The 27960-nt window shown below is 36.6% G+C and overlaps 2 protein-coding genes across 12 annotated transcripts; both read right to left on the bottom strand.

Moving 5' to 3' along the window:
• Positions 1 to 44: 44 nt before the first annotated feature.
• On the bottom strand, positions 45 to 21001 carry LOC117233098 (dynein heavy chain 7, axonemal-like). 7 transcript variants are annotated; one of them, XM_033493038.1, is made up of 51 exons: positions 20547 to 21001; positions 19978 to 20135; positions 18638 to 18791; positions 17967 to 18116; positions 17658 to 17849; positions 17176 to 17552; positions 16755 to 16976; positions 16395 to 16692; positions 15898 to 16245; positions 15470 to 15735; positions 15231 to 15384; positions 14851 to 15077; positions 14466 to 14667; positions 14065 to 14299; positions 13852 to 13967; positions 13490 to 13768; positions 13115 to 13372; positions 12703 to 12987; positions 12390 to 12638; positions 11958 to 12303; positions 11656 to 11825; positions 11446 to 11577; positions 11025 to 11246; positions 10456 to 10907; positions 10164 to 10361; positions 9741 to 9888; positions 9157 to 9384; positions 8897 to 9081; positions 8186 to 8495; positions 7868 to 8113; positions 7446 to 7675; positions 7008 to 7227; positions 6693 to 6881; positions 5887 to 6261; positions 5547 to 5719; positions 5209 to 5454; positions 4805 to 5092; positions 4645 to 4658; positions 4511 to 4577; positions 4199 to 4425; positions 3626 to 3996; positions 3322 to 3502; positions 3069 to 3257; positions 2292 to 2889; positions 1896 to 2106; positions 1747 to 1755; positions 1567 to 1587; positions 1185 to 1419; positions 959 to 1110; positions 368 to 652; positions 45 to 272 (listed from the first exon to the last, which is right to left on the bottom strand). In XM_033493038.1, the coding sequence occupies exons 1-51, from the start codon at positions 20961 to 20963 to the stop codon at positions 66 to 68; spliced, it is 11712 nt and encodes a 3903-aa protein (XP_033348929.1). In that variant the 5' UTR covers positions 20964 to 21001; the 3' UTR covers positions 45 to 65. The 7 variants fall into 7 exon arrangements, with proteins under 7 accessions (XP_033348929.1, XP_033348925.1, XP_033348926.1 ...); XM_033493034.1 differs by having other exon boundaries at positions 4511 to 4702; XM_033493035.1 differs by lacking the exon at positions 1747 to 1755 and having other exon boundaries at positions 4511 to 4702.
• Positions 21002 to 22676: 1675 nt separating this feature from the next.
• Positions 22677 to 26960, bottom strand: LOC117233109. Of its 5 annotated transcripts, XM_033493065.1 has the most exons (6): positions 26771 to 26960; positions 26338 to 26541; positions 25582 to 25787; positions 25481 to 25496; positions 25213 to 25317; positions 22677 to 22933 (listed from the first exon to the last, which is right to left on the bottom strand). In XM_033493065.1, exons 3-6 carry the CDS (start codon positions 25780 to 25782, stop codon positions 22887 to 22889), a joined length of 369 nt encoding a protein of 122 aa, XP_033348956.1. In that variant the 5' UTR covers positions 25783 to 25787; positions 26338 to 26541; positions 26771 to 26960; the 3' UTR covers positions 22677 to 22886. The 5 variants fall into 5 exon arrangements, with proteins under 5 accessions (XP_033348956.1, XP_033348951.1, XP_033348952.1 ...); XM_033493060.1 differs by lacking the exon at positions 26771 to 26960 and having other exon boundaries at positions 25582 to 25869; positions 26338 to 26633; XM_033493061.1 differs by lacking the exon at positions 26771 to 26960 and having other exon boundaries at positions 25582 to 25807; positions 26338 to 26633.
• Positions 26961 to 27960: the final 1000 nt, after the last annotated feature.

The following is a 27960-nucleotide window of genomic DNA, read 5'->3' as shown; positions in this document are numbered from 1 at the left end:
TAGAAACTCAATTCCTTGACGTATTTTCAAGATGAATTCGAAAGGATGAAATATGAAAATAATTTTTATTCAGAGAGCTGACAAAGTAGTGCGACTCCTCTCATGATCCAATGTTCTGGCGATTTTAACGTAGGTAATGTCATAGCGATAACAAAATTTGTCGAATGTCCAGTGGTTGATAAAACTCCTCGTCTTTCGCTAGTTTTATATACAGGGCAAATGTATGTTACTTTTTCCTTTATATCCCCTTTTCTCACAGGTAATAACCACATCTAAAATGATAATAATACTAAAGTAGGGAAAAAGAGGCGGAAGCGAATGAAAAAGATAATGTAAAATGGATAGATAAACATAATGTTATACTTACAGGAAGCATAGGTTCATAAAGTACTTTTGGAAAGCTTTCATCTAAGGCCATTTGTTTTCTATTAAATCTGGCACCATCTAAAAACAATCCGTATATATAAACTCCATCCTCAGGAGGAAGTACAGGCATTGTATCGGATTCTAACACGAAGAAATCAAAGATTAAAAGGTCTATAGGAATCCGATATTTCCTCGCATAGTTTTGTCTGGTTCCTGTCAAAAATGCTTGGGTAAAATAAAATCCTGAGATCCAATATATGACCGGTGCTCCCTTTTCATACCATTCCTATAGTAAATATAATTAAAGTTAGTCCGGAGACTTGTCTTAACGTTAAAGTATGTATGTATATTAATAACCCTTTTCCTACTACGTACAGTTAATGTATCTAGAATAGCTTTTGTATATTATATTCGTGAGCTTGTAAGTGAAATGTTATAAGGAAAAATATTAAAAAATGTACGTTTATACATAGATATGCATGCATTATTGTCAACCAGTTAGTTTCATATCATAAATCAGACAGAAAAGACAGAAATGTTATTATTTAAAGATACGAATGATAATAGCGTTTTATAAGAAGTAATGTCTTACTTTAAGAAAATTTAAGCGGCTTAGTAAATCATGTACATAACTACCAAGTGGCTTTAGCGATGGATAAGAGTATTGTTGCCATAAAGCAGGTATCTTGTTTGTCAAAATTGCGTCATAGATATCTTCCAATTCAAATGACATGATAACAATACCTGTAATTGTAAATAACAGATAGGACGAGTTAACTAGAAATGTAATATAGGACATTTGCTAAAAATAAAAATACCTTTAATAGCACGTATAATATTCTCCAGACTGGTTCTAACATAATTGAGAAGTTTGTTAAATCTCCCCATTTCTTGGACCAACACAGTATTCATACTTTGTTCGTAAGACATTGGGTACTTTCCAAGCGCCGATACGAGATCATAGTCATCTGGTAATTTTTGTAAAATATCATTCGACATTTTAAGCACTATTTCATCGTTGGTGAATTGTCCAGTTCCAGACTTGACGCTTTCCTGCCAGTGGGCGAAAATAAAGCAAAAATGAGCTTTAACTCGATAACTCTATGACTTTTTCTTATACTTATAATTAACGCGACATTAAACTTTAATCGTTAAACAGTCGATAAGAAATTGAAAAAGATATGCTGCAAATTGACTGACCTGTTGCAATTGCCAGAGATCCTAATTCAGCGATGATATAATTGGAAGAATTGGAAAAATTATTATAAGAAATTCATTAGTTTGATTCTTTCAAGAAATTTATTTGTACTTGTTGGATAAACAAAAAGAATAGAGATAACGTTAGATGTAAAGAAAAATATATAATCTATAGGTACATACCACACGGTCCTAAACAAGGTTGCCGCGTAAAAACAAATACATGAAATATGTAATGAATGCGGTATGTAGGTAGGTATAAAAATAAGACAGGTAGTAAGTCGGAGATATAGAGAGGAGGAACTGTAGGAGAGGATAAAGTAGACGATTACCTGTGTTAGTAGGAGCGACGAAAACAAGAGGTTCGTTTCATGCTGATCTTTGATGATATCCGCGTTTTCGTTCATACCGAAAACACTCGGTTCAGTGATTAAGGGTAAGCTTTTTGTGTATTCCACGAACGCTTCATGCTCTCGCACACTTGGGCAATAATAAACCATCAAAGTATCATCGAAATAATAAGGTTTTTCGATAAGTAACTCCCTGGAAAGTAGTTGAAATCACGATAGGAGAATTGGATCGGAACATACATACATACATACATACATACATACATACATACATACATACATATGAACATGAAAGTATTTCGTATATACATAAGTATGTATAGGAAAGTATGTATGCACAGTAGACAGATATATAGAAATAGTCAAGTATGAATTTACTGGCAATAAAATTTCGATAATATTGTATTCAAAGTTCTGCGATCCCAGTCATCCGTAACTCTTCCGCCATAGTTGCATTCTCCGGTCAAATACTTGAGAGCATCGAATCTCACATCTTCGAATTGATCGAGGAAAAGGTGTAATTGTAAAACACTGATTCGAAGATCAGTCTCGTTGAACTCGTATGTAATGTTCCAACCGATTGGGCCAAATTGTCGTCTCTCCTGGATTACAGCGTGGAAGAAACACAACGAATACAGAAGCTTTTTGAAGTTTTCCGTTTGAGAGCAGGATTCGAAAAAATCCGGATCAATAATCGGATCGCTCGTGTACGATCTAACGATGTTAGCTCTTAAGCCTTTCGGCGGTTCATTCGTCATTTTTATACTATTCTCTAGAACCGAGGACGGAAAATGTTCGGACGGGTAGCTCGTCAACCACAGTCGAAACTCTGAGTGAATCGTATCGGGCATCAAACCTTCGCAAATTTTTTCCAACGTACTCATCCAACTAATCGCTAAATGACAGTTTTGCAGAACAACCCAGTTACCAACAATCACAGCGGTTTGAATCATTTCCTCGGCAATTGGTCCCTGTCCTATTAACCATTCAAATTTATTAATTCCATTTACTCTCATCCTTTGTCAACGCTGTGAAATTGTCCCGAAAATATTGTTTTATTATACTTTTACTTTATTTATTATATTATTAAACATATCTTTATTATATTATATTTATTATATATAAAAATGATATTATAAAAATCAAACCACTTGCCTTGGCCGAGGGAAATAGAGAAAAGACGATTGACGCTATAACCTTGTTCATCCGCAAACGAGAGTAATAATTGCGTTGGATCGGTACCGGGCGTCAATACGAATATCAATGGAGTGCAGCAGTTTGAGTCGGCATAAGTCGAAGCCAAATCGAGCGGTGGCGGTTCGATAAACTGCGAACCAAGTTCCGCTGAAAGTTAATTAATAGGTTAGTGAGTTTAGGCTAGATAAAGAAAATACCGGATCGACGATACCTTGGACGAAATTTTGCACTGCTGGCAGGATTTTATCAGGACGAATGCATCTCAGTATCAACATTCTTTTAAACAGGTTCAGATGTTGGAACGGTACAGGGATTGTTTCGATCTGCGGTTCCTTCGAGTCGAATAATTGTTTCCATTGTCTGGTATTGCCAGTAAATGCTTCTCGAATACCCTAACGCAATCGGAAGAAGGATGAAAAGCCAGTACGTAAGTAGATACGTACACGTACACGTACTCGTGCGTATGTTCATTTTAAGTGGAAACGGAATATCGTGAATTCGCTTTCCAGACTAACCGAGAACTCTTGAACCTCGTCAAGATTACATAGTTCGTTCCATTGTTTAGTCGGTAGCCATGTTGTTGGATTTACATATGGATTATCGATACCAATTCCACCCGTTAATAAAAACATCCAATGCGATGGACAAAGTTTCCCTCGTTGCTCGAGCAAATTGATCGTCAGTAACAGAGAAAACAATAACTTGTCCTTCTCGAATAGAGATCTACAAATGTTCGTGTACAGAGAATATGTGAAATATTTCATAAGATCTTTTAGCCGTTGTTCAACCATTTCTGCTGGTTCCGTATGATCGATAGCCAGTTCGAATAAATTTACGAACCACGACAATGAATATTGATACATAGGATCGATATTTACCAAGGCAGCTGAAACAAAATTTCATTATTTCCAATCTGTCATTCTCTTTTTATTTCGATTATCGTCTAGATCGCAACCTTCGCATTCTTCGATCGAAGGGAAACGATACATTTTCTGTTATAAGATTATAAGATCGAAGGATAAATGAGAGATATTTTCTACCGTATTTATTCGTACGTTACGCAATGTATAACAAGTCAAGACTGATACCACTGGTGAAGAACAATACGGTGGAATATACGGCGATAGGCGTGTACTGCAATCTAGCATCGTCGATTAACTTTTCCGTTTGTTCAGCTACCGTTTGTTTTACTTGAATTTCGTTGCTCAAATTTTTAGACGATGTTAAAATATCTACCGCTTCTTCGTCCTCTAATACGTTGCCTTCGGCAATCGACAATATTTCCAAGATTTTGTCCTCTGTTTCTTGCAATAGCCTGATTTTTTTTTTTTTTATTTTTTTAAGAATATAGAGAAAAAAAGGGCCTAACATTTGTAATATTTTACAGTCGAATTAGTTACTTTTTATTCGCAGCTCCTTGCATGATCAAAGCGTTCTTTTCCGATTCCAAGTCTGGTCTTTCCTTCGCTACAACAATGCCCAATAACTGATCTTCTAATCCGGTTGGTGTTATCATGAAATTCAACAGCGTTACCTTCACTGCTACCTCTGGTAAATAATGCGGATTTCTTAATCTCGTCGTAATGTACAGTCTAATAACAAAGCGAAATGATTATACATGACTATATATGACTCTGTGTGCGCGCGCGCGCGCGCGCGCGTGTGTGTATATATATATATATATATCCAAATACCTAAAATTGAAACTGTATTCGATAATTGCGTCGCCGAATTTTATACAGATCGCACCAGCCTGTTTGAATGTTTCTTTAAGTAAAATCGGTTCGAGTATAGCGTCCAATTCTTCGTCAACATGTTCAAGAAGTACTGGTAATCCAAATTGCAATGCGTTTTCCAACACTCGGCCGTAGTCAGGCTGAGTTAGCCGAATAATATTCACGTTATTTTGTTTTTCCATGTTTTTTATCCATCTATTAGCCTGACCTTGAGGATCTATTATAAGCGGCCATCTTCTTGAATTTCTACACGTTCGATCGATGTAAGCCCGAATTAGTATTGCAGTAGCAAACATCGTAGAAGAAATGACGAAAGACACAAAGGGAAGAATCTTATTTTATGAATTTATTCGTTTGCTTACTTGATGATAATACCGTTATCCACTGAAAATGCATCGTTTGGCAGTCCGAAAATATTCCAAGATCTGATTAAAGCTGGATTTCCAAGGATGTCGCGCAACTGGAAATCGGAACTACAAATTACCTGCAAATCGGTACATCGTTTCACCCACAGAACGGTTTGTCGAAGGCGAAACGGCATCGTGAATGGACCTAGGTACGCGACCACGCCAGAAGCGATCACGATATCACCCATTAATCGCTGATACCTGTACAGCGTTTCCAACTTTCGATTACATTCGACCACTATACATCCCGTATCCTATAATATTGCACGCACAACAGGTACAAAAACTTTGACCTTTCTCCTAAAGATTTCGCGGTATCGGACCAACGCGAATATTCTCCGCCCAAACCTCCAATTAGGTCCTCGGCTCGTTTCAGCTTGATCTCACAGTCTGTCACTTTGTCGGACATTGCTTGAAAAGCAGCTTTTCTTTGTTCCAAAAGTTCTTCCAATATTTTCAATCTTTCCTAAATGCAAAATCATTCGTTTTCATTTGGTTTCGCGCGCGTAGTGGCGCATCGCGTTACTCCAAAGGTTACTGGCCGACTTATCGGATGAAAAAAGTACGATAGTACGTAATACGTAGTCGCTATTCACCGTAGTCGATGTAGTCACGTGAAAATAGTCGGTGTACCTGTACTTGTCGAAGTTGTTCTCGCTTTGCTTTTAGAGTATCCATGGCTTTGTCATAAACCTTCTGAGCTTCTGCCAAAGCTCTTTTCTTCGGAGCGACTACTTTCGATACTTTATCATATTCCGACATTGCGAATACCCATCGGCACAATCCCTCGCATGCTGTCGATACTTTCTTTATCTTTTCAGGATTAAAGTCCGGATTAGTCAGGTATTCTCTTCGAATTTTTTCAATCACGGTATCAGGGATGTTATCCTTGTCAAAATTGAGCAACGAATCGAGAAATTTTACGTCGCTCAGCATCCTAAGGGCAGCCCTCCAATAATCCTCGATGAATGTACCGTCAGGTTGCTGAACTCTCTCTGGTTTTATTTGCTGTGGAAGAGAATGTACGTAGGAGGCGATCCAAGTGACGACAGATACAAAAGAGAAGAAAGTCTCAATTTCGCTCTTACGCGTTTGTTACGTCACTTGGACTACCCAAGTGTAAATACTGTAAAGCCTAAAGATAATTGCGCTGTTTTTATATATTTCAACAAGACTTACAATTAGAAATACTAAGAAAGATAATGGACAGTGTATGTTGGAATAAATATTAGTACTTGAAACAAAGGTATTTCCGATAAAAGAAAATGTGTGATTTCATAGATGACGTGTATACATATGCATAGTATGCATAGTATAATGCATATGCATTTTTAGTATTTCCTTCTAGTAGTAAGTACGGTGAAGGGCAAATTACGAGTTAGATAAACTTTGTCATCTAGATAGTTTACTTAGACGTTTAGAAACTGAACAGCGCAAACCTTGAGGACACAGACGCTCTCGACGATCAATCTCACTCCTTGCGGTGGTTTCTTCATCGTTCTTATTACAGCAATGTCGGTAGCCGTCAAAGTGTCCAAAGCGCTTTGAGCACGTTTTAGAATTGGCATCGCTTCTGCTAAATCAGCGTCACATTCCGCTTTAATCGCAGCTGCTTCGTTCGCATAAACCTATAAATCAAATAAATTACGACTATAGCGTTAGGGATCAGAGGGATCGAAAGTTGGTAGATAAGTCGCAAGTCGTATCGTGTAAATAAAATGTTCGTTAGTTATTTTAGTGAATATGTCAGTAACCTCGGCTACGCTTTCGTCAATTTTCACAACTTTCTCAAATTCTGCCACTTCTTGTCTTTCCTTATCAACCTCGAGCAACATTCTTTCAACATCTTGGGTGGCGGTTATTAGTTGCGGTTGCAGCAATTTAAGAGTTTCTTGCATCGTTACAACTTGTTTTTGCGTTTCATCTAATTGATCCAAACCACGCTCGTATCGAGTTTTCGCATTAATTATTTCCCTATTTTGTTAAAAAAAAGTCGATTTAATATCAGCCGGTGTAATATTGTAATAAAATCTGTATACAAGCACCAACGAGCACCAACAAGCACCGACAAGCACCGACAAGCACCGACAAGCACCGACAAGCACCACAATAATCGATCTGAATCGATGCATATGTGTTACGCATTCATAACATTATTATGTACGTATGTACGTACGAGCAATGAGACTTACTCTCGTTTCCTTCCCAACAGATCCTTAAACGTGTTTATCATTTCGAGGTACGACGTTGGGGTGACATAAACGTGTCTGTTTAGTCGAATGAAAAACTCTGCGCTCAAATTTTGCGTGGAGACGTGAAAGAATTGACACATGTCGATACCAGCGGTTCTTTCGTTATCCGTCAATTCAATGGCCCGCAGAAATCTAGTCGCAACCGCTAATAGAGCATCCTCTGGCCATGGCTTAAATCAAACGTCGTCACAAATAAAACGAAACATACGCTGCGTGTTTCAAGCTCCAAGTATGTATTATAGTAATGTACTGTAACACTGATCTAACTATAATACACGTTAGTAGGTAGCCATTTCTTGTTACTATCGTCATCGTTATTGTCTCACAGGAAGATATAATAGGTATCGAGTTTATGCGAATACCTGAAGCCAATCGATGGTACAGCAGTTGACTAATGCCGGAAATTTTCTGATCCGGTTGCGAAAATCATTTCCTATCGGTGACATCACCATTACGATGTGTAGTTGATCGCGAGTTATCTGAACGAAAAGATTGAACAATGCTACCGCGCTTCCATCCGTTTGCACCGATCGGTCCCGCTGCCTGTCTATTTGCTTCATATGTTCACATATCTCAGCTAGTTCCTCGGCGGTGAATATATTCGGTATCTAAATATTTTGACCATCATCGTCGTCAATCTCAATCCCATTTGATGCAAGAAACAAAGAATATGATTTTACCTCTCCAGAATTAAGAATATTGCTGATATCTTCGAGGAAGCTTTCCTGCTTAATTTGTGCATCGGAGAAGAGAAAGGTGGAGTGAAGATCGGTGGCAGTCACGCGCCTCAGAATCCCTTTTATATCCTCATGCCACGAGTTAACTCCATATTGTTGAGTAACTTCAACTTGAAAAACGTCGTAGTCACATATATGCGAGGCTAATCTAGTTAACGACTGTCTTCCCGTACCGCCGACTCCGACAAGAAGCGCGTGATTACGCGGTTGCTTGATAATACGGGAAATTCGTGACAAATGTTCGATGGCGTACCTAACGTATTTCGTGTACGTTTATATTCGAATCTGTTATATTCGCGTACGTATCCGCATTTATCTTTATTAACACTAGAACCACCACACCAGTCAAATTGAATGGATTTACAATTTTATTTTAAAATTCCTACTTCATGTTATATTCCCCAATAATGTAATCACTTTCGCAACGATAACTAAAAGTAACTAAACTATAATATAATGAATTTTATTCTCTTTCTTATGTATTCAAACTCAAAATAATTTTGTATCAGGGCTACTTATACCAATACCAGTGAAAATGACTGGTTCTACAATTTTATAAATGTGTCAACCCTCGTTTAGGGATCATGGTAGTTCTAGCCAACTATCGGTAGTTCTAGCGTTAACAAATTATTCAATATCGTATCGTATATTTACCGGAATAACACTAAATTCATCGGCTTTCTAGACATTGTGTTGTATTCAGCTAAATAAGTTTCTACTATTTCTCGTAACTGGTCGAGATCTGCGACCTCTTGATAAAGTCTGATATCTACCTTGGTGTCGCCAAAATCGCAATACACTAAATTTCGAAGTTCTTGCTCGGTGATTATTGCTCGTGACTTTAATTCGATAGGAAAGATAGAAATGAACAGCATGTTGTTATCAACGTTGAGAAAGTAAGTTTGCAAACTTACTTTATCATCCAAAGTTGCTTCCTTTTGCGGGGGTAGAAGATCTTTAAACAGTTCTTCCATTAACACATTCATTCGACCGTTCAAAGTGACGCGTATTTGTTTCACCAGCCAAGAGATATCTTCTTGATCTATTAAACGATCCCCAAAAACTCGAAGTACCTCGTGAACCCAAAGTCTCCTCATGCTGGTTAAACTCGGCATAGTTTCCGGGACGGACAGCAGCACTCCCTATGTATTTGCATATTATTACTGTGTACATTGTACATGCGCTCGTCCATGGAGATCTGTACTTGCATGCATGTGCATGTATATATGTATGCGTATGGAGAATAATCTCGTACGTTGTTCGAGAAGATGTACGTGTGGACTACTTACACGGATGCACTGACACTCAGTATCAAACCTACTCTATACTTTAATACGTGTATATATCGTTGTTGTAACTTTCGTTCTAAACGCTCTGATTAATTAACTGACATAATTAATTTAATTAATTATTTTAACTGACATAAATTTATCGAAGCACAACCGATACTAACCAACCATGTGTTTAAATAAGTTTGACGATTTAAAGATATAAAGACCTGTATCACTTTGGAAAAGTCGCGAAGATTGAAGACATAATGACATTTGGCCGGTGTTGGTAACAGATTAGAGAGACTTTCCTTGTATACATCCAACGTGCCCAGAACGATTTCGTCGATACATGGATCGAATTCTTTACTGAATCCTCTGAAAGAAATTTAATTAATAAATTTTTTATTTTCAAAAAAAAAAAAAAAAAAAAAACAGAAGAAAAATTAGGAAAGGAGCACGAGAAAGGCATGTAAGAACGGGGACAGGAATAAAATGGACAAAACACGGAGAAAACGGACGAAAGAGAAGAAACGCATCTACTACAAATTATTATGTTATGTATAATATCGCCTATTACTAATTACTACTACCATATGTGCGCGCTCACATACACACACATACACGTGGATCAACTAAAGCTTTGTACAAACCTCGTATCAAGATGCCAGAGCACGATTTTACTAAATATCATAGTCATTACTTCGTCTTCAAATTCTGATATCGTTAAGACGACAAAATGTCTTTTAAATCGGGGTGTAACATCTTTCCCGCCGCGATATGGTGGAGCCATAGCGCACATTAGATGAACGTCGATCAGTTTTATCATACTCTTCTCTCTTCTATCGTACCTGCAACCAATTTTAAACAGTTTGTCACTATACGCGTACATCATTAGAAAGAAAAAATAAACAGAAACGAAAGGAAAATCGTTTCTTTTCTTACCATTCTCCGTGATCCAGCCATTGACGTAACAATTCGATCGGAGGTTGTGCCCCGTAAATTTCTTTCATCGGCATCGAAAGATCATCGACAAAAACGATCCACCGTTTACTTATAGGCGCTCCGTAAACGCCTTTCCGTCGTCTATCCAATTTTCCCATAATCGTGTCTTGAGTTTGATTCGCCGTAGTTTGCGCCGAAAAATTGATGATCAGTGGTTTGTTTACCGTGGGATTATTTTTTTTTAATAGAAAATCAATTATATAGACCGATTTTCCAGTTCCAGTGGGGCCTACGAATAGCACTGGTTTTTCGTTGCTTACTAGCAAACGAAATAGGGCTGTGTACCGTATCGTTTCAACGGTAGGTACTATTATTTGATTTACAGGAATGTCACGAGGAATCGGTGGGCTGTCAAGCAATTCATCGGACCATAGTCTCCATTTTCCTTTGCCCTGGCCGTAAACAGTAAACACCATCGATAGAATTAGGCAATTATATGTATAATTTGGTTTCACGTCACACATCACGTCACAACGGAATTATCTTTGATAAATTTCTGGTCAACTTACCTCTTTGATAAATTTATAGTCAAAGACAAGACCATCTCTTGGCATAATAAATATATATGGTTTCAAAGGTGGTTTTATCGGTTTCGGTAATTTGAACATTTCTATCAAATCCACAGGAAAATCTCTTTCGAGAAAGCCACGAAAGAGAACGCTGAACCTTTCTCTCGATTTTACAGTCAACGTGCCTCCCAGCCCCCAGATACACGAAAAGAAAAATGAACCCTGAAAATCTTCGATTGTAACAAGAGCAAATTTCCAAGTATAATACTCTAACTAATTTAATTAGGACCTCATCTTATCTCATATCTCGCAACAAATTAGATAAAACGTTATTTGCCCGAGGAACACCATTACTTGAACCGATTATTATTACTGTTAAAGTAAATATTTTCAATTCGGAATACATATACGCCAATCTAACCTCGACTTGGGCTCGAAGATCTAACTCGTCGATATCCTTAACAGCCTTCTCGTCGCGATATTCAGCAAGAAAACAGTCCATCAGATAGGTCAGTGAACGCACGAGATTTGTATCCGGCATCGGGCAAATTTTCTATAACATCAGAAGGTTGCAGCACGTTCAAACAGAATATAAGTAGACTGGAGTAAACGAAAAACAAAAAATAAAAACCTGAACATGTTCGTGATGTGACCAGTAAAGTATAGGATCGCAAAATCTTCGAAATAAAGACTCATATAGAAAGTTTCTTAACCACGAATTCATCACAGGCGGAGTATCAGCTAACCAAGATTTAAGTACAGGATCCCAACCAAGTGCATCTGGTTCCATGTAAATCATTCCTATATTCGAGAAAATATGAGAAATATTTATAACCGTATTTCGTGTATTTTAAAGAGATTTCTAAATTATCGATTTATCGACAAGAAGAATAATGGAAAAATAGGATAAGAAAGCTATACATACATACATACCACAACGGGAAACTGTCGCAGGCGAAGCATGCTCTAAATCCATCGTTTCAAATATCAAATTGGTATACGGTGCTAATTGAATAATTTCTCCACTCATTAAGCAAAGCTTTTTGTTGTCATCGAGCACGGTATTCATGCTTTCGATCCATACTGCGTCTATCGGTCCGTCAAAGATTAACCATTTGCGATTTTCGTTGGTCGATGTTGCAAAAGCACGATAACTGATAGCCAAAACTCCGTCGGACCATTCATGGGATATCGGATCGAATTGTCCATATAATTGACCCAACGGAACAGCTTTGGGATTCATCGCAAACTTTTCAACTTTACGTTCGCTTATTAGATTCTGAAATATCTTATCTCTTTAAAAAAGACAAACGAACATACATACTATCTTACGAGTTCAAACCTACGACCAATAAAATGGCTTACTCGCTCTTCGCAAAGTTTTAATGCGTTAGCTAGAATATTATACGCTGCTGTCTTTCCAGCAAATGGCAAGCCAACAATCATAAATCCATGTCGAACGATCATCATCTCGTATATCTGTTGTATTTTCTCCAAGAACCAGGCGCTACATTGTAAATTCGACGCTGAGCAAACGTCATAAACACATGTATTCAAATCAGTATAGTCTGGCTCTGGGAGTTTCACACCGGGAAAGAGATCCGATGTAATACCCTAAATTGAACGAGTTAGCAGCTTCAGACTAAACAAATAAGAGAGGAATATAATAAATACATACGTTGAATAATGGCAAATCTTCGCTGAGAAATTTGGGTAAGTTGACGTCTTTGATACTGCGCAATATTAATATATCCTCATCCACTTCTGGATATTTTATCTTTAAATTACCAGCCGCCACCAGAACAGATTTCACTGCCCTCATCCCATAATCGTAATGATTTTGACTCGACAATTGTTCCGAGCATAGCCTGTAGGCCGTTACAATCTTTACCGAGAGTGGACGTGCGTCATAAAATCCATACGAATACAATGTATTTTCGGCTATCAAAGCGTAATCTGGTACCTAAACAAGGTGGCAAATTGGCAAATTATTCAGAACCTTCCCCGATTTTCGATTTATATGGTTTGATAAAACCTTTCCCTTACTTTCTATTGATTAATAAGTTTCGTAAAAGTTATTCCATACCAACCATCATTGCTACCGGTCGAAAGAGCGCCTTTAAATTATCCGGAAGTTCGGTTCTTCCAGCATAACCAGGGTTCATCGTAATAAAAACAGCACAAGTAGGGTCTAACTTGATTTCGGTGCCTTCGAAATCTAGTTTGGTTAATCCTGCGTTAATAGCTCGTTGAATCGTTAGAATTTGTTGGGCTACTACCGACAATACTTCGAGGTCGATCCGATTAAATTCATCGAAACAAGACCACGCCCCGGTGCTTGCTAATCCCTGGATTAAGTTTTCATATACATATATGTTACGGTGTTAGACATGTCGATGAGTACGGTGTACTCTTAGGCACAAGTGAAACTAAGTGACAAATGAAATTAGTAGTTAAGAATTTACCTTAAAAAATTTACCCAATGCGATGTAATCCAGACCTTCCGAACAATTAAATACGACGCATTGTTTAGCTACAGCCTTAGCTAGATCCTTGGTAGTTTCGGTCTTGCCAGTTCCGGCCGGACCTTCGGGCGCGCCACCGAGGTGTAAACTTAGCGCGCTAAATAATGTTCGGTAACATCTATCGGTCAACGGCGTTATGACCAATCTAGATGTGTTGCCCAGGTACTCGTATGCGTACTTCAACGACGTGTTTATCATCGTTGACCACAAGTCTTCGTCCTACACGTATACATATAGAAATAAATACATCGCATCGAATTGACACAACGATATTACTTTTCTCTCTCTTATCACGTGCCTACCATCCAATAGTATCTCAATTGTGCCAACCACTTGAAATCAGTAGCGATGCTGACTCTTTCTTTATACAATTCCGCTACAATATCTCGGCTATGCACGTCCATCGTAACCAAGGCCTCTGAAATCAATTACACCTACATCTATGTATTCGCATAAGGGTAATGAAACTATGTATTAATTCTACGTATTCTATGCCCTATTACGTCTTTTCATACCCAATGTTACACGATTTTGCGTTGACAATATGCCACGTACTAATTTCACTATCTCATTCAATTCGTCTGTACAACTGTCGACGTAGTTCTTCAAGTCCTTCAATGACTTGGACAACACCGCCGTCACATCGGCTGTCCAATAAAGTTTACTGACACAAAGGATAGTCTGACCGGGCCATTCTAACGCCCATTTTGATCTGATCTGCTTTAAAAACGCGTCCTTTGCTTGCACGACCTATTAAACATGTGCTCAACTGTTAAAATCTTGTTTATCCTACAATTCGATGACACTACCAACAAGTAGGTATTTCATATTTTTATATTTCTCCATTTTCTCCTACTTTCTTAATGGAATTTCTATGGAAATGTGCACATTGCCGTTTGCAGTGATTTCTATTCACCTGTGCTTTAACACTCCTCTTCATAGAAGATTCTAGTTCAAGTAACCACTTTTCAACTTGACCTCGGGCCGCCGTTGTATCGATAATACCTTCAAGAATGATTTCTTCTCCCTCAGAGGACTTTATAGCTATTATTTCCAAATCGACCGTGAAGCTTACTTGAGCAATTCCTTCGAAGCACTTTTTTAGATGCGGTTGCACTCTAGTATAACATAATACATTGTAAGTATTGTGATTAGCGTCAGTTAGCGTCGATTAGCGTCGATTAGCGTCGATTAGCGTCGATTAATGTCGATTAAGGGACATTAAAAGAAAAGTATTCATTTACATATGTACATATAATATATACACACTTTATATATATATTATATATTTAAATTCGTACCTGGTGGGATCCTTTGTTTCCGATAATATTTCCAAGAGCTCGTCATTCGACAAAAAAAAGAATCGCGGAAAGTATAATCTTTTCTTTTCCAAATAGGCAGTAAGTCCTTTCTGTACTAGATCCAAGAGATTTATACATTTCCTCAATCGTTCGAGCATTTTATCGATTTCAATGACCGACATAACTCGAGGATCCGCTGCTACACATGACATAATTTCTCTCCAAATCTATGTACAGTTATTAATAGTTAATTATCAACGTTTTAGTACATTTCTTCCTTCTTGCGCGCAGATAAAGTTATTAGCCGCTTTCCAAACAGGAACGCAAACTGGGAAGATTGCGTAAAATGAAAATTTTAGGAGAAGAATTTATCGGTATACCTTGTCTACAGCGCTAAAACGTCGACCCTCCTCTGGCATTTGCTGTTGAATATCAGGCGACGAGAATATCGGTTCAAGGTACATCCACGTTGCTTGAACTTGTAGCCAATAATCCATGATGCTTTGTAACAGAAGTAGTTTCGATTCCCATTCTCTGTTTGTGAAAGAAACGAAAAATAAATAATCGACACGATTATGGAACCGATACAGTAAACGTAGAAAAGTTGAAAATTACTAACAAAGTCTCTTTTTCAAATGGTTTGATATAAAGAGAATTTTTCATAGTTTGAGCTTTGATCAAATGGTCATCCAAAAGTAATTGTATATCATCAATGCTCGCAATTACGTAGGTGCCTGTATCGCGGTAAGGATTAACGATGAATGTGATCTCTGCCCAATCAAGGTGCATTCGGACGAGTGCTCTTTCCAAGCTTCCTTCCTTCGTCGCTGCTTCCGATATTCCTTCGAATTTCGTAACGTAGTCAGCTAACCCGTAATCAAGAATCTACGAAATATGTAATTTCATTCTACGTATAGTACATGCCTACACACATACATACATATAGACGCGCGCGCATGAATACGTCATCTACTAGATACATGTGATGTGTGAGAAGGAATACATGAAATTGATCGGTTAGGAGAGAAAAGAAACTACATATATTACCTTGGCAAGTGTCATCGACTCGTCAACCTTTATGGGAAAGCCAACAATTTCCGATACTTGTTCCCAGTGGCGATTCTTTAGGGAAGGGTTTCCAAGAGTAACAATCACAGGCATGTGTTCTTTGAACTCTTCTATCTTTATTCGTATATTTTCAGCGAGCTTTTTCGTTATTGGTTCCTGTATAGATCGTTCTAACCTGTAGATTGTTCGATAAGCGATTGCTGTCGCGGTTTCGATCTCCTCCGGTTCCTGAGAACCTATCATCGAATTCATCCACGTATCGTAGTTTGTTAAAAATTCGCAGGTCGCGTCGTACAGTCTTTTATATGGCCCCAGTTTATCCGCTGTCTAAATTAAAATAGTAACAAATTTTATTATACACTGTATATGTATACCTGTATATGTATAAATAGTTATATACATATGTTCAGCTATTATTCAGCTATTATTTCCAATTATACCTGTGTATTTTCTGTACATGTAATTGTGTAACTTACTGCTTTCCGTAAAGGATACTGGGACTGTTCCCAACCAAATAGTTCCTCTTCCTCGTTAAATCCGTCAATCGTATCCATCGCCGTGATCAGTTTGTTTTCTAAACGATCAGCCTTCTTTTTATACCGATATATTTCCTCGATATTCCCCCAATACTGTAATTCATCGCAGTACTTTGCATATATTTCAAGTTCACGTTCGAATTGTTCGATTTTTTTCTTAAGGATGTTTTGGAACTCTCCGATTTTACTAGCAGCTATCTCTCGGTGTTGCTCAAAAATATCCGGAAGCTTGTAGTACCTTGTAACGTGCCCAATAAATAAGTTTCGTTTACCGATTTCGCTTTCTATTTTTCCGCTTACCATTGAAAAGCAAAATTATTAATTTTCAATTCAACAGGGGTTAAGATCGAATAATCTGATAGAACAACGATATATTTAATAATTTCTCTCAATCGACTTTCAAGCTGGCTAGCAGTTTCTGTTTCCGTGGTATTTATAAATTTTCGAAGTTCTATCAATTCCCTAGTGTTTGCTGGAACGCTTAGCGCACGGTCTACGATTCGTTGATATTCATTCCCTACGCTAGTATCGAAGGTTAGAATGATTAAATTATTCATTTTTATTTTGGCATTGGACATAAACTAAACGAATATATGAATATAGGATGTACATACATGTATACATATCTATGTATATATCATGTATGTACATTATACACTGCAAGGACATACGTATGTACGTATCTATATCGTGATGAAAGTAGGAAAGAATAATCGCTTACGCTCGAGATTTTTGTTGATACTCGATGATCATTTTACCGACCAATTCCTCTTTAAGCTTACGAGCTACGGAAGCGATATATTTGATAATCTCTCCACGGTGGACTATGAAGAATCCAGCAAAGTAAGTTCGATCGTATTCGATTTTTATTGAACGAGACAAACGATCGTAATATGCGATTAGAGTATAGTAATTTTCAAAGTTCTCAGCTGTATCGCACTTTAAGAATTCTTGAACTTTGTCGGCTTCCGAATCGTTTATGAAATTCGCATAATTTTCGAATTCACTCAGCTGCGTGATCGGGCCAATTTTCTCTCTATCGATTAGTTGGCTAATTTCCTCTGTATATTTCTCCAAACATTCTTGCGACATATACGGCTATGATAATAAATTAATCACATATTTTTGTAACGAAACGATATGCAAAAGTTACAATATGAAAAGATCAGTGACAACATCTACATACAATTATTGAAGAAATACCTCGAGTAATTTACGATGGATAGCGATGGAACTAATATCCAGCATCGTTTCAACGCGCGGTAGCGTACCAATCGTTTCTCCCAACAAATTCAGTACCGTTGAAAACGTATCTGTAAAGACTTTAAACGTTGGCTCAAACAATACGTTTGAATTTCGTACTGTCATCTTAATATCGAAACCGCAACACTTGTTCTACGGGCAATAACAAATACCGCATTTTAAGATTATTTTAAGATTATTTAACATTAGGAAACTTGTAATTGACCGATTAAATCGTATCTTTATATTCTCTTTGTTTCTTTCACTCACGGTTCTGCTGTGAAGATAATCGACGTATTCTTCTATAGAGCGTAGATAAGCTCCTCGTAACTGATCTTCCATAATGAAACCGATACAACTGAAAAGTCGTCGACAGCCTGATGTGTCACTTATGAGCGGTAACTCGTTTCGTTCGAATGCCTAAACACATACAACGATACGGTTATTATTCCCATATATTTCTCTAACTGTGAAATATCTATGTTTTATATTTGCATCGTGCCATCTATTACGATTGATAATATGTATAATTAAAAAGAAACAAGTCTTTCTCATATTTCCTTAAAACTTGACTGATTGAGTACTCAGATCTCTGATAGACATCTTTATTTTGACTAAGGGCTAAGGAGAATATCTATTCTCTGTAAATCTATTCTTTGAAAAAACAACTGCCTAATTTTCTATTAAAGAGTATCTTATACGATTGTATAAGATATGCATACGAAAATGGTTTGCAATATTATACATATTACACGATGTAACTTATACCTCTCTATGCTCTATGCATACTTACATTACATTATGTATTACATACTATCTTATATTATTGAATTTTGGTGCATGATGGTCACGTGCATACAAATATCGCGTATTTTGTTTCATTTTACGTAATAAGGTACGCTGTTATACAGTATACTATTATATAATATATCGTACAATACCGTAATTAAAATTCCTTGAATTTTTGGTAACCAATGCTTTGCAAGTTCCTCTTTCACCCTGGAACACATTTTTGAAATGGTTCTCTCGAAATTACCAAGATCATACGATGCGTCGCGTGCTGCCAATTCCCTTCCATTTATGAGTTTGCAGCCACTGTTACACCAAACATCATAATTATAAATATAAAAAATATAAAAATGTTTAAAAATTTGGTAAGTTTAAAATATGCGATGTACGTATGCATCCAATGTACAGGGTTATCCATTTAACTCGAAATCCGCGCTCGCAAGAACATTGAGAACGCAACGGTATAACATATACGCTTACTATGCAATCAAATGTTGCGAGCCACCTATCAGCTGTTGCTAGAAGTATAATTAGGCGAGAGCACAGATCGGTTTAGTTGCGTCGTAGGATTTTCAATTTGACGTTACAATAAGCAGAGGACGATCGCCGAGAAAATGAGCCTTGTGTTTTCAAATAAACGTAACTGATTCTGTTCACACATATAGCTCGATTTTTTGTTTTTAATAACTGATATCCTGAATTATGCTTACCTGAAATGTAATTACAATTTAATTTCATTTTTCTTTTTTATATAAAATCGCATTTAACTGGAAGTGTTATGAGCGAATTACAATGAAATTGTTCACATTTTTACAGACACCATTTTTTATTTCATCCGATAATTTTCATTCTTAACGTATGAAACATTTCCTTCTACGTGGTAATTTAAAACTTGTTACGATAATTTTCTACAAATTAATAGCGCTATTACTTGATTTTGGATCGCCCTGATATGAATGCATCGAATGTAAGAATAAGGAATAAGAAAAACAACTGACACATCGAGTTGCACCAAAACACTTGAAAATTCGTATTTAGATAGATCAGTTTTAAAAAAGATAGAAATTAATTTAACTCTCGTACTACAGTGCCTGGAGATGTTCGAATTAGTGGACGAATGACGATGGTTGTTTATGTTATAACGATAAAAAAGCAAACGTATCTCTAAACAGTCTAAACGACAGATTGAACATCGGTGTTCGACTGGTCATAGACGGTTGGCAACATTTGATCGTAGTACTAAGCGTACATATCACACCACGTAGCCATGTGAATGTTCTCGCGTGCGACGGTTCCGAGCTAAGTGGATAATCCTGTATATACCTACGAAAACATATATAACCGCTACTACCATATGTATGTATGTGTGTATGTATGTGCGTATATATATGTGTGTATGTATGTATTTATATCGTTGTGAAAATTGCGAAGAAAATTGTGCAAGCACAGGTAATTGTAAATAGTATTGGTTTATATTAGACGAGAAACGAACCTGAATTCACGGTACCAATAATCGAAAATCCGTCGTACAACTGGACGATATAATATAACTCTTCTTTCGAGTCTCGCTCTGTTCCATCGATAATTAACCTCGTGTTCTTTCGGAAGTCGTATTCCTTCAAATTGTTCATTCTTTTCGAGTGCAGTAAACTGGAAATCACAGTAGTTATCAAGTATCGTTCTATCTATCGTATCTATCGTATCATTTCTCCTCTTCCATCGTCTGTCGTTAATAGGTATTCGTCAACATTAGTAAATGTACATTCGTTCGTTTCCATTTATATATATATATATATATTAACAGAGAATATGCGACCCGACATTATTAATTATCATACATATAACGTATACGGATAGGCAATAGAAACGGAAAAGGCAACGAAGACACCTATAAGCCAACAAGATTCGAGAATCCGCAATAATACAGATTCGATTCATCAGAAAGGATCCTACCGATCCACAATCAGCAACAGAACCGCCCTCGTTCGATGTTAAATCTTTGTTATGCCTATCAGACTAGGAGGAACGTTGTAAATTAAAAATACTACATGCAGAACGTACCTGCTTTAACGAAGAATATACCGAGTTTCCGATAACAAATTCTATGACTGACTTCTTCACGCTTAATATATATTCCTCTTTTACTTCTTTCACTAAACGATTTAACAATTCTTTAAATTTGTCTTTCCATTTGGTTGGAACACGCTTTAGAATATTTATTAGAAGATCAACGTCCATCGATCCTACGTAAACATCATCGATACCTTGTGTCAAATAATAGTAGTATCGCAAAACGTTGTCATTATTTTCCAGAATTATGTCTTCGTCCATCTCTTCCTCTTCTTCTATTTCTTGCATACACGTATTAATTCTGCGAAACGCTTTTTCCTTTTCTTTCTTTCTTTTCTGCTTTATCATATCAACAAGCCGAGCACGAAATTTCTCTCTTTCTTGGCACAGCGATAGATATTTATACATCTTTTAAACCGATGTCTTTTCCTCGTACAATTCAATATGAACACAAGCCAAACAGCTACTGTATAGAACAGCTGCCGTATAGAAACGACTTAAATTATACGAATGTTTGTCATCCTCAGCAGCAGAAAATACTATCGACCGGTTGATTTGTTAAGACTTAAATTACACAAATCGCTATAGTATACACCATTCTAAACGATAAATCGATAAGCAGAAAATAATATCTGTGAAATAAAATTATAATCGACCTATACTCCTTCTTAAATCCGTATTATTATATGCGTATTTAAAGTCAAGCGACAGTTGTTCTTCAATGATAATCTGCTAACCTATAAAGTATCTAACTTTCCATGGTAACCGTCCCTGGTACCTCAAATACGTGTTATACACTATTTTTTTTATCTTTACAATATCTGTGATTTGTAATATCTGTAATATCTTTGTAATATGTAAATATATATATATATATATATATATATATATATATATATATATACATATATGTAAATACATGTAAATACATGTAAATTGTGCGCGTCTCTCTTTTCTTTCGTAGATCGAACACAAGTTATGAGCATATCCTTTAGAACGCCTGTACACCTGCATTCATCTGCATAGCCTATTCTATTTGAGAAGTTTAAATTATTACGCGTAAAGAGTCTAAAAGAAATTTTAAACAGAAGCTTAACAGCTAGCTCATTAATGTCCTTTTATTTACATTTGTATATTTACTAACAGATGCACGAGAACAGTAATTGCATCTATTATACATACATACAAGTTAGAGTCATATATCCTGTTTATACATACATATGCATACATATTCACAACATACACATATTTAGCACGTTATTTCATTATTTTTGGATAGTTTAGCTACGTATCATTATAAAGATTAAGTGTATCTTTGATTGTCAGTCAATAGGCTTTTTTTACTTTTGATCCCACATCAAATAATTGTGCAACGAATTTACATCTTACATACATATCAATCGTTGACGCTCTGTCTACCTATTCTCTCCCCTCGCATCATCATCGTTTACGTGCATGTTTTTCCGTTATCCCGTTCTTCCTTCTATCGATTGAACCGTGTTTAAATAGCGTTAAAGTATCAGATAAAAAGGTTACAGTCGATCTAAATACATAGCTAATGCACAACGAACGAAATTTTCTCACATTAATAATATTTTTCTTTGCATTCTGTACAATGGAACTACCTTTTAGATATATGAAACGCAAGGGAGTAGTTAATCAATTACACACACTGTATCGTAAGAGAAAGCTAAATACCTTGAACACTAATGTTTCTGTGTAATCATGTTGTATAAAAAATAATTCGATACAACTGTACGCACGTAATTAATACTTTGACAGATCTGGATTTCAGTGCCAGAGTGTATTTAATTCATACCTTCCAAACTTTCGAAAAGAGCAAATCGTAGTAGCGGGAAACTAAACGACATGGAACGAAAAAATGTTTACTATCGAGAAGAATGACAAATTTTATACGGAAAATATGTCTATAACGTGTAAAATAGCATTTTTGAAATTTAACACACTCTGGTTTTGGTGTCCATATGTATGTTTAATTACATATTGTGTGTGTGCGCGTGTACATACATACATACATACATACATACATACATACATACATACATACATATGTATAATATAATAATATAATATAGATATACTATAATATAGATATAATAAAATATAGATATACTATATAATCAAAAGGTCTACAATGTGCAACTGTTCAAAGCCAGTAGTACGAAAAATCGAAAACCTGTCGTTGCTCGCACTTCACTAAATTACATTAGTTGACGGCGTTCACGACAGTTATTCATGCTGTTTATTATTTAATCAATTGGATTAATGGTTGTTCGGCAAAGCACGGTAATTCCGGGTGACAGCGAACGATTACGGTCTCGTGAAGCGATATCGGTACGGTGTCCAGCTGAATAATTCTATGGAAAGAATAGATATACGAATATAGTATACCAACAATATAATATATAGTATACATTCTGTTAAGCATGTGTTATGCCAAAGGGTTACAACGTGCATAATGTTATCGCGTCCCGATACACCTTTTCACATTTGTTGATAATTAATCTTTATGCACAAATTACAGGAAATTATCTGGAAAAATATGCATATATTTACATACTTGTGTGAATTTATCTGCGATTACAAGACTAGAAAAGCACGATACACAGAGAATTTTCGTTGAAACGAGTATCGAGATGCCATCGACACGATGTGTATGTATTACATCGTATTTACATATATATGTGTGTAATCATACCTACAATTATATATATATATATATATATATATATATATACACACCTATATATATATACCTATATATGTATCGGTGGACAGGTTTGAGTTAATGAGCGCGTCTGATAGATGATGATTCGCGTTATTATACATTGTCACGCATGCTAGGTGATCTTGGTGGCTGCTGTTGTAATAGCTGCGATACTACAGGATACGAGGATAAGATGCATGTTGAACGTTAGGCATGCATCAGTTACTTAGTAATGAAAATGAACGAGGACGTCTTGATCTCGTTTCTTAGAGTATTGCGTGTCAAATCTTTCGACTTCTCGAATTGAATTGCGTGTTTCTCGTCGAACTTGATAATACGTATGTAAGTAAGTAAGTACATATAACGCATACATTTTTCTATAAAATCGGAGTTTTATTAAATATTACATGGAAACAAATTTCCCCGATTCATATTATTCCTAGTAAGAATTTCTTGTACTTGTAACATTCCCTAATATCGAGTAATGTTCAACTTCGAAATGCATATCGATCAACCTGATCGATTCAATTATAATAAACGTGTATTTCTTCTTTCGCTTCTTTTTTCTTTTCTTGCCTCCACCGCCATCATCTTAGCGTACAGTTCACCTTATTCTTACTCTACTTTGATTCAAAGCATATCATTCTCCGAAAAACATTTCTTTTTTCGTTGAATCGTACAACGGTATTCAAAGGACGCGAGATAAAGAAATAAATGAAAAAAAGGCTATCCGGTCGGTACAGTATCTGAATTTTAAATCTTGAATTTATTCGCAACTTGGAATAGTAATGTTTAAATTAGCGATAGAAAAATTATTTACAAGTACTGCCACCTCACCGATTTCGATGATTTTCGAATATGTTGTAGAAATCGAAATCAATATTTTGAACAACTTTTCCTGTACATATAATCCCCGCTCGGTCTTTACTTCCGAGATACCCATCGAAATATTTTTCAAATTTTTATTCTGACGTTACTTTGAAATTAAAGCGGAACTTGACGTAAAGTAATCGAAATCAGATCAAAATTCATTAATTGCTCGATGACAGCTTGATCATCTGTATTTGGTTAGATTTGAGTTAGGTACTTTAAATAGGTCTCTCATCTCGCTGGAATAGCTAAGCCAAGTTGCATTTCCTTCTCATCTCCCTTTACTCCCAGAGTAAAAGTGAGAGAAATATTTTCATGGATGTCTCGGAAACTCGAAAGATCGAGCGCGGGTAATACTTATCGGGAAAATCGATGAAAATGTTGATTTCTTCTACGATATATTGGAAAATCATCGAAATCTGTGAGGCGATAGTACGTGTAAATAATTATCAAAAGTTTTCGTTCCGTCCTCGAACATGAAATCATCTACTACCGTAAATAACACATACACTACCACTCATAAATATTCGACCGATCGACGCTTCGATAGTAATATATTTTTCGCAGTAACGATATAGTACGTACATATGAATTCAACCGAATCGTACAAATTCACGAATAGAAGTAAATTAATGCCTAGAAATAGTAGTTTGTAGGTACTTACGGAATCAACAGATTACAAAATTTACATAACTTACCAATAGCACATTGCATTACAATCAAATAGGTCTGTAAACTACATTTTTGAAGATTGGAGGATAAATTGCACATTATCTTTAAACGATAAATTCCACCGCGTCGAGATATTCCACGACATAACGTCATATACATATAATTCTAACGATCGTAAAAAACAAGGTTATCATCGTAAAGAATAATGTAGATCCTCGTTCTATCGTAAAGAAGCAAGCGTTCCGATACTTATGAACGGTAGTGTATACGAAAGTTTCGTGCGATCAATCAGCTTGACGATCAAATTAACGAAATGAGTCGCTACAAGAGCGATGCAAAGCTACGATGTTTGAACATTGGCTAGATTCGATACGCCCTACGATTTACCGTTGCTAGTGAAGCATGGACAGAGCGTGTTCAGTATTCGACTGCAGAATCCACGGGCACGATGATTCCAACCAGCGACGCTACCGATACCCTTCAGTCTACTTCCTACGCAAACAAATATTCTGTTTCTTTTACTGAAACTAGGGAACAAGCGATGAATGAAAATAAGCTTGCAGACATATTTATCTTGCTTTCTCGTCATGCCTTTCTATCGATTATGATGCCAAGTACGTAGAATTCTTTTTTTATATCATACTATAAGGCTTACCTTCACTGACAGCTTTCTGAAACACGAAATTGTCAATGAATAATTACGTTCGACAGCGTTTTTTTGAAAGTCGACGAACAAAAGATTTGCGTGTCACTCGCCTCCGTCAACACCTTCCTTTTTGATGCTTCCGTGATCGCCGTTTGTATAACTTCACTCACAAACTTGCTCGTTTCTCTCATTAGCTCTTCGTCATCTTTGAAAGCCTCTCTCTGTTGTTCCAGCGTCCCAGTAGTTAACATCTTTTCCCGTTCCTCCATAGTCCATTTACAAGAAACGGTATTGTTCATTTCTTCAGTCATAATTTCTACGTTGATGGGCTCGAATCTGATTAATTTTGACCAGTGATATTCTTAGAATATTTCAGTGAAATATTCATTCTGTCGAAACTGCGAACGAGTATATATCTTTCTTTTTCTTCTTTCCTTTCTCAAATAATTTCATTAGGAACAGAAATTACATATACAGACTTTCCTATCGATACAACGGTTACAACGCTACCAATACTGCGGCTGCTAGCTCACAATTCTGTTATATTTAATATTTAATTTGACATAATACAGAATAACCAAAAATAATACGACTCGTCGATAAAACGAGCACAATTTAAATCATATACAATTTGACTGTTATTTTTTCACCTTCGCAAATAGTCGTAGTTGAATTCTTCTTAAAAGATGTTATTGCGAAATGAAAAAACTGCTCATGACTGGCATGATACAGGCTGGGTACATAGGAGGTGTTGGTAGCACCATACTAACAGTTGTTCAACGGAATTGTATATGTACATTTATCGTATATTGTTATCAGAACGGACAAGAAAATGGAAAAGCACAGATAATACCCGTTTTACTTACATTTGCGGAGAAACTCGAAGAAAAGGCGATTGACCTTTTGGGCATATGTAGATATCGAGCTACAGGTGGTGCGCATTCGTTCTACAAGGGAGACCGAGTGTCGACTATTCAATGTCATGATGTATTCTTTCGACCTTACTCGAATCGATTTCCTTTCAACCTTTCCAAAGTCCAAGTCCGTCTTAATCAATTAATCCGAGTTTTCTGTGAGGATTTACTTGATTTTAGTACAACTGCAGTTTCGACATCCTGTTTTTGTTCACGTCTAGCTTCCTGCCTCTCTCTCTCTCCCTCCCTCTCCCTCTTTCCCCTTCCTCCCTCCCTCCCTCCCACCCTCTCACCCTCTTACTTCTTCCTTCTTTTACTCTTCCTTCCCGTGAAAAAGCAAAATATTAATATATCCGTGTAAACTAAATGTGAGAATTGCCGTTACCGTTACTGTTACAAGATATATGTATATCTCGGAAAGAAGAGATCATACGCGGGTACGAACGATAACGACCGATACGCATGTCCAAATTGTGCTTCGCGGTACGCCCGACCACCGACCAACACTGATTCGCCGCGTAACGATCGAACGTCTGCCAGCGGTGTCAGCCTCGGCTACTGGCTCCGTTTGCCTGACTGAATATCACCCCGGGGAAACGTTTCGGAGCATGCGTCGACCTCCACGCGACTATTAACTACGTACTTGCCTTCTAGTTGTGCGGTTTATTACCCCCTTTCTCACACTTCTTCGCTCTATTCAATTTCATATTTACCTTTCATATTTCCACACTTTTCCTCTTTCTTCCTTCCTCAATTTCACAACGAAACTATGATTTTTCTATTTGTTCTTCCTACTTTCTCCCAATTTTTTTCACATATTTATGCATTTCCATTGCAAATATACTCCTCGCCAAGAAGATAGCCCATGTGTGCTATCTTTAATTTCTCAATGACGCGTGTAGAGTTTTTCATCTGTAACGTATAATATCAAAACATTATGAGCTCAGAATATGCGGTTCGTTGAAAATAATTAAAGATATTACGAGGTTTAGTGTGTAACGAAAAAAATTGTTTTATTCTAAGAACGAAATGATAGCACACTCTGTTAATATGTTTAGAAATTGCTCGGTAGTTTACGATCTATCAACGAGTAAAGATTACAGTACAATATTATATAAATTTCCAAGTATAGGACGCGGAAAAGAATTAAACGAGTCTGAAAAAAAAGCAAATTCTTGAACTAAAACAGCAATAGTAATAAGAAGAAGTCATAAAGTAATACACAATTTCTTACAAAATTTTGAGGATTATGGCAAAAAGAAACGTATTGGTCGGCCGTCATCGTTATCCGATCGTGATAAGCGAGCAATTTTGCGTGTAACTTCCAACTCGCAGTTAACGACGAAGCAAATACTGGAAAAATCTAGTGTTAGTGCCAGTGTTTCGAGTGTTCGTCGAGTTCTACTATCCTGCAAAGATATTAAGAGGCCGAAGTTGAAAAAGAAACCTTAGTTAACAACGAAACACAAAGTAGAACGTTTACGCTTTGCGATAGAAAGAATGTATTGGAAAAAGAAATGGAGAAGGGTACTATTTTCAGACGAAGAAGATTCAACTTGGATGGTCCTGATGGGT

The sequence above is a fragment of the Bombus vosnesenskii genome, unplaced genomic scaffold (assembly GCF_011952255.1).
Source record: "Bombus vosnesenskii isolate JDL3184/JDL3185 unplaced genomic scaffold, Bvos_JDL3184-5_v1.1 scf7180000013295, whole genome shotgun sequence".
Taxonomy (NCBI): Eukaryota; Metazoa; Arthropoda; class Insecta; order Hymenoptera; family Apidae; genus Bombus; species Bombus vosnesenskii.
Note: the sequence above shows the minus strand (reverse complement) of the source record. Positions and strands in the feature narration are given on the sequence as shown.

What these genes read in the sequence shown, in the direction of transcription:
- LOC117233098 (XM_033493034.1), bottom strand. Translation starts at nt 20,963, where the DNA reads ATGTATAAATATCTATCGCTGTGCCAAGAAAGAGAGAAATTTCGTGCT. An exon ending in AATAATTTTGCTTTTCAATG is followed by an intron (nt 16,693 to 16,754) that starts GTAAGCGGAAAA and finishes GCACGTTACAAG; the next exon opens with GTACTACAAGCTTCCGGATA. An exon ending in TTCGACCGGTAGCAATGATG is followed by an intron (nt 12,988 to 13,114) that starts GTTGGTATGGAA and finishes CACCTTGTTTAG; the next exon opens with GTACCAGATTACGCTTTGAT.
- LOC117233109 (XM_033493065.1), bottom strand. Translation starts at nt 25,782, where the DNA reads ATGACTGAAGAAATGAACAATACCGTTTCTTGTAAATGGACTATGGAG. An exon ending in TCCATGCTTCACTAGCAACG is followed by an intron (nt 22,934 to 25,212) that starts GTAAATCGTAGG and finishes TTCTTTCCATAG; the next exon opens with AATTATTCAGCTGGACACCG.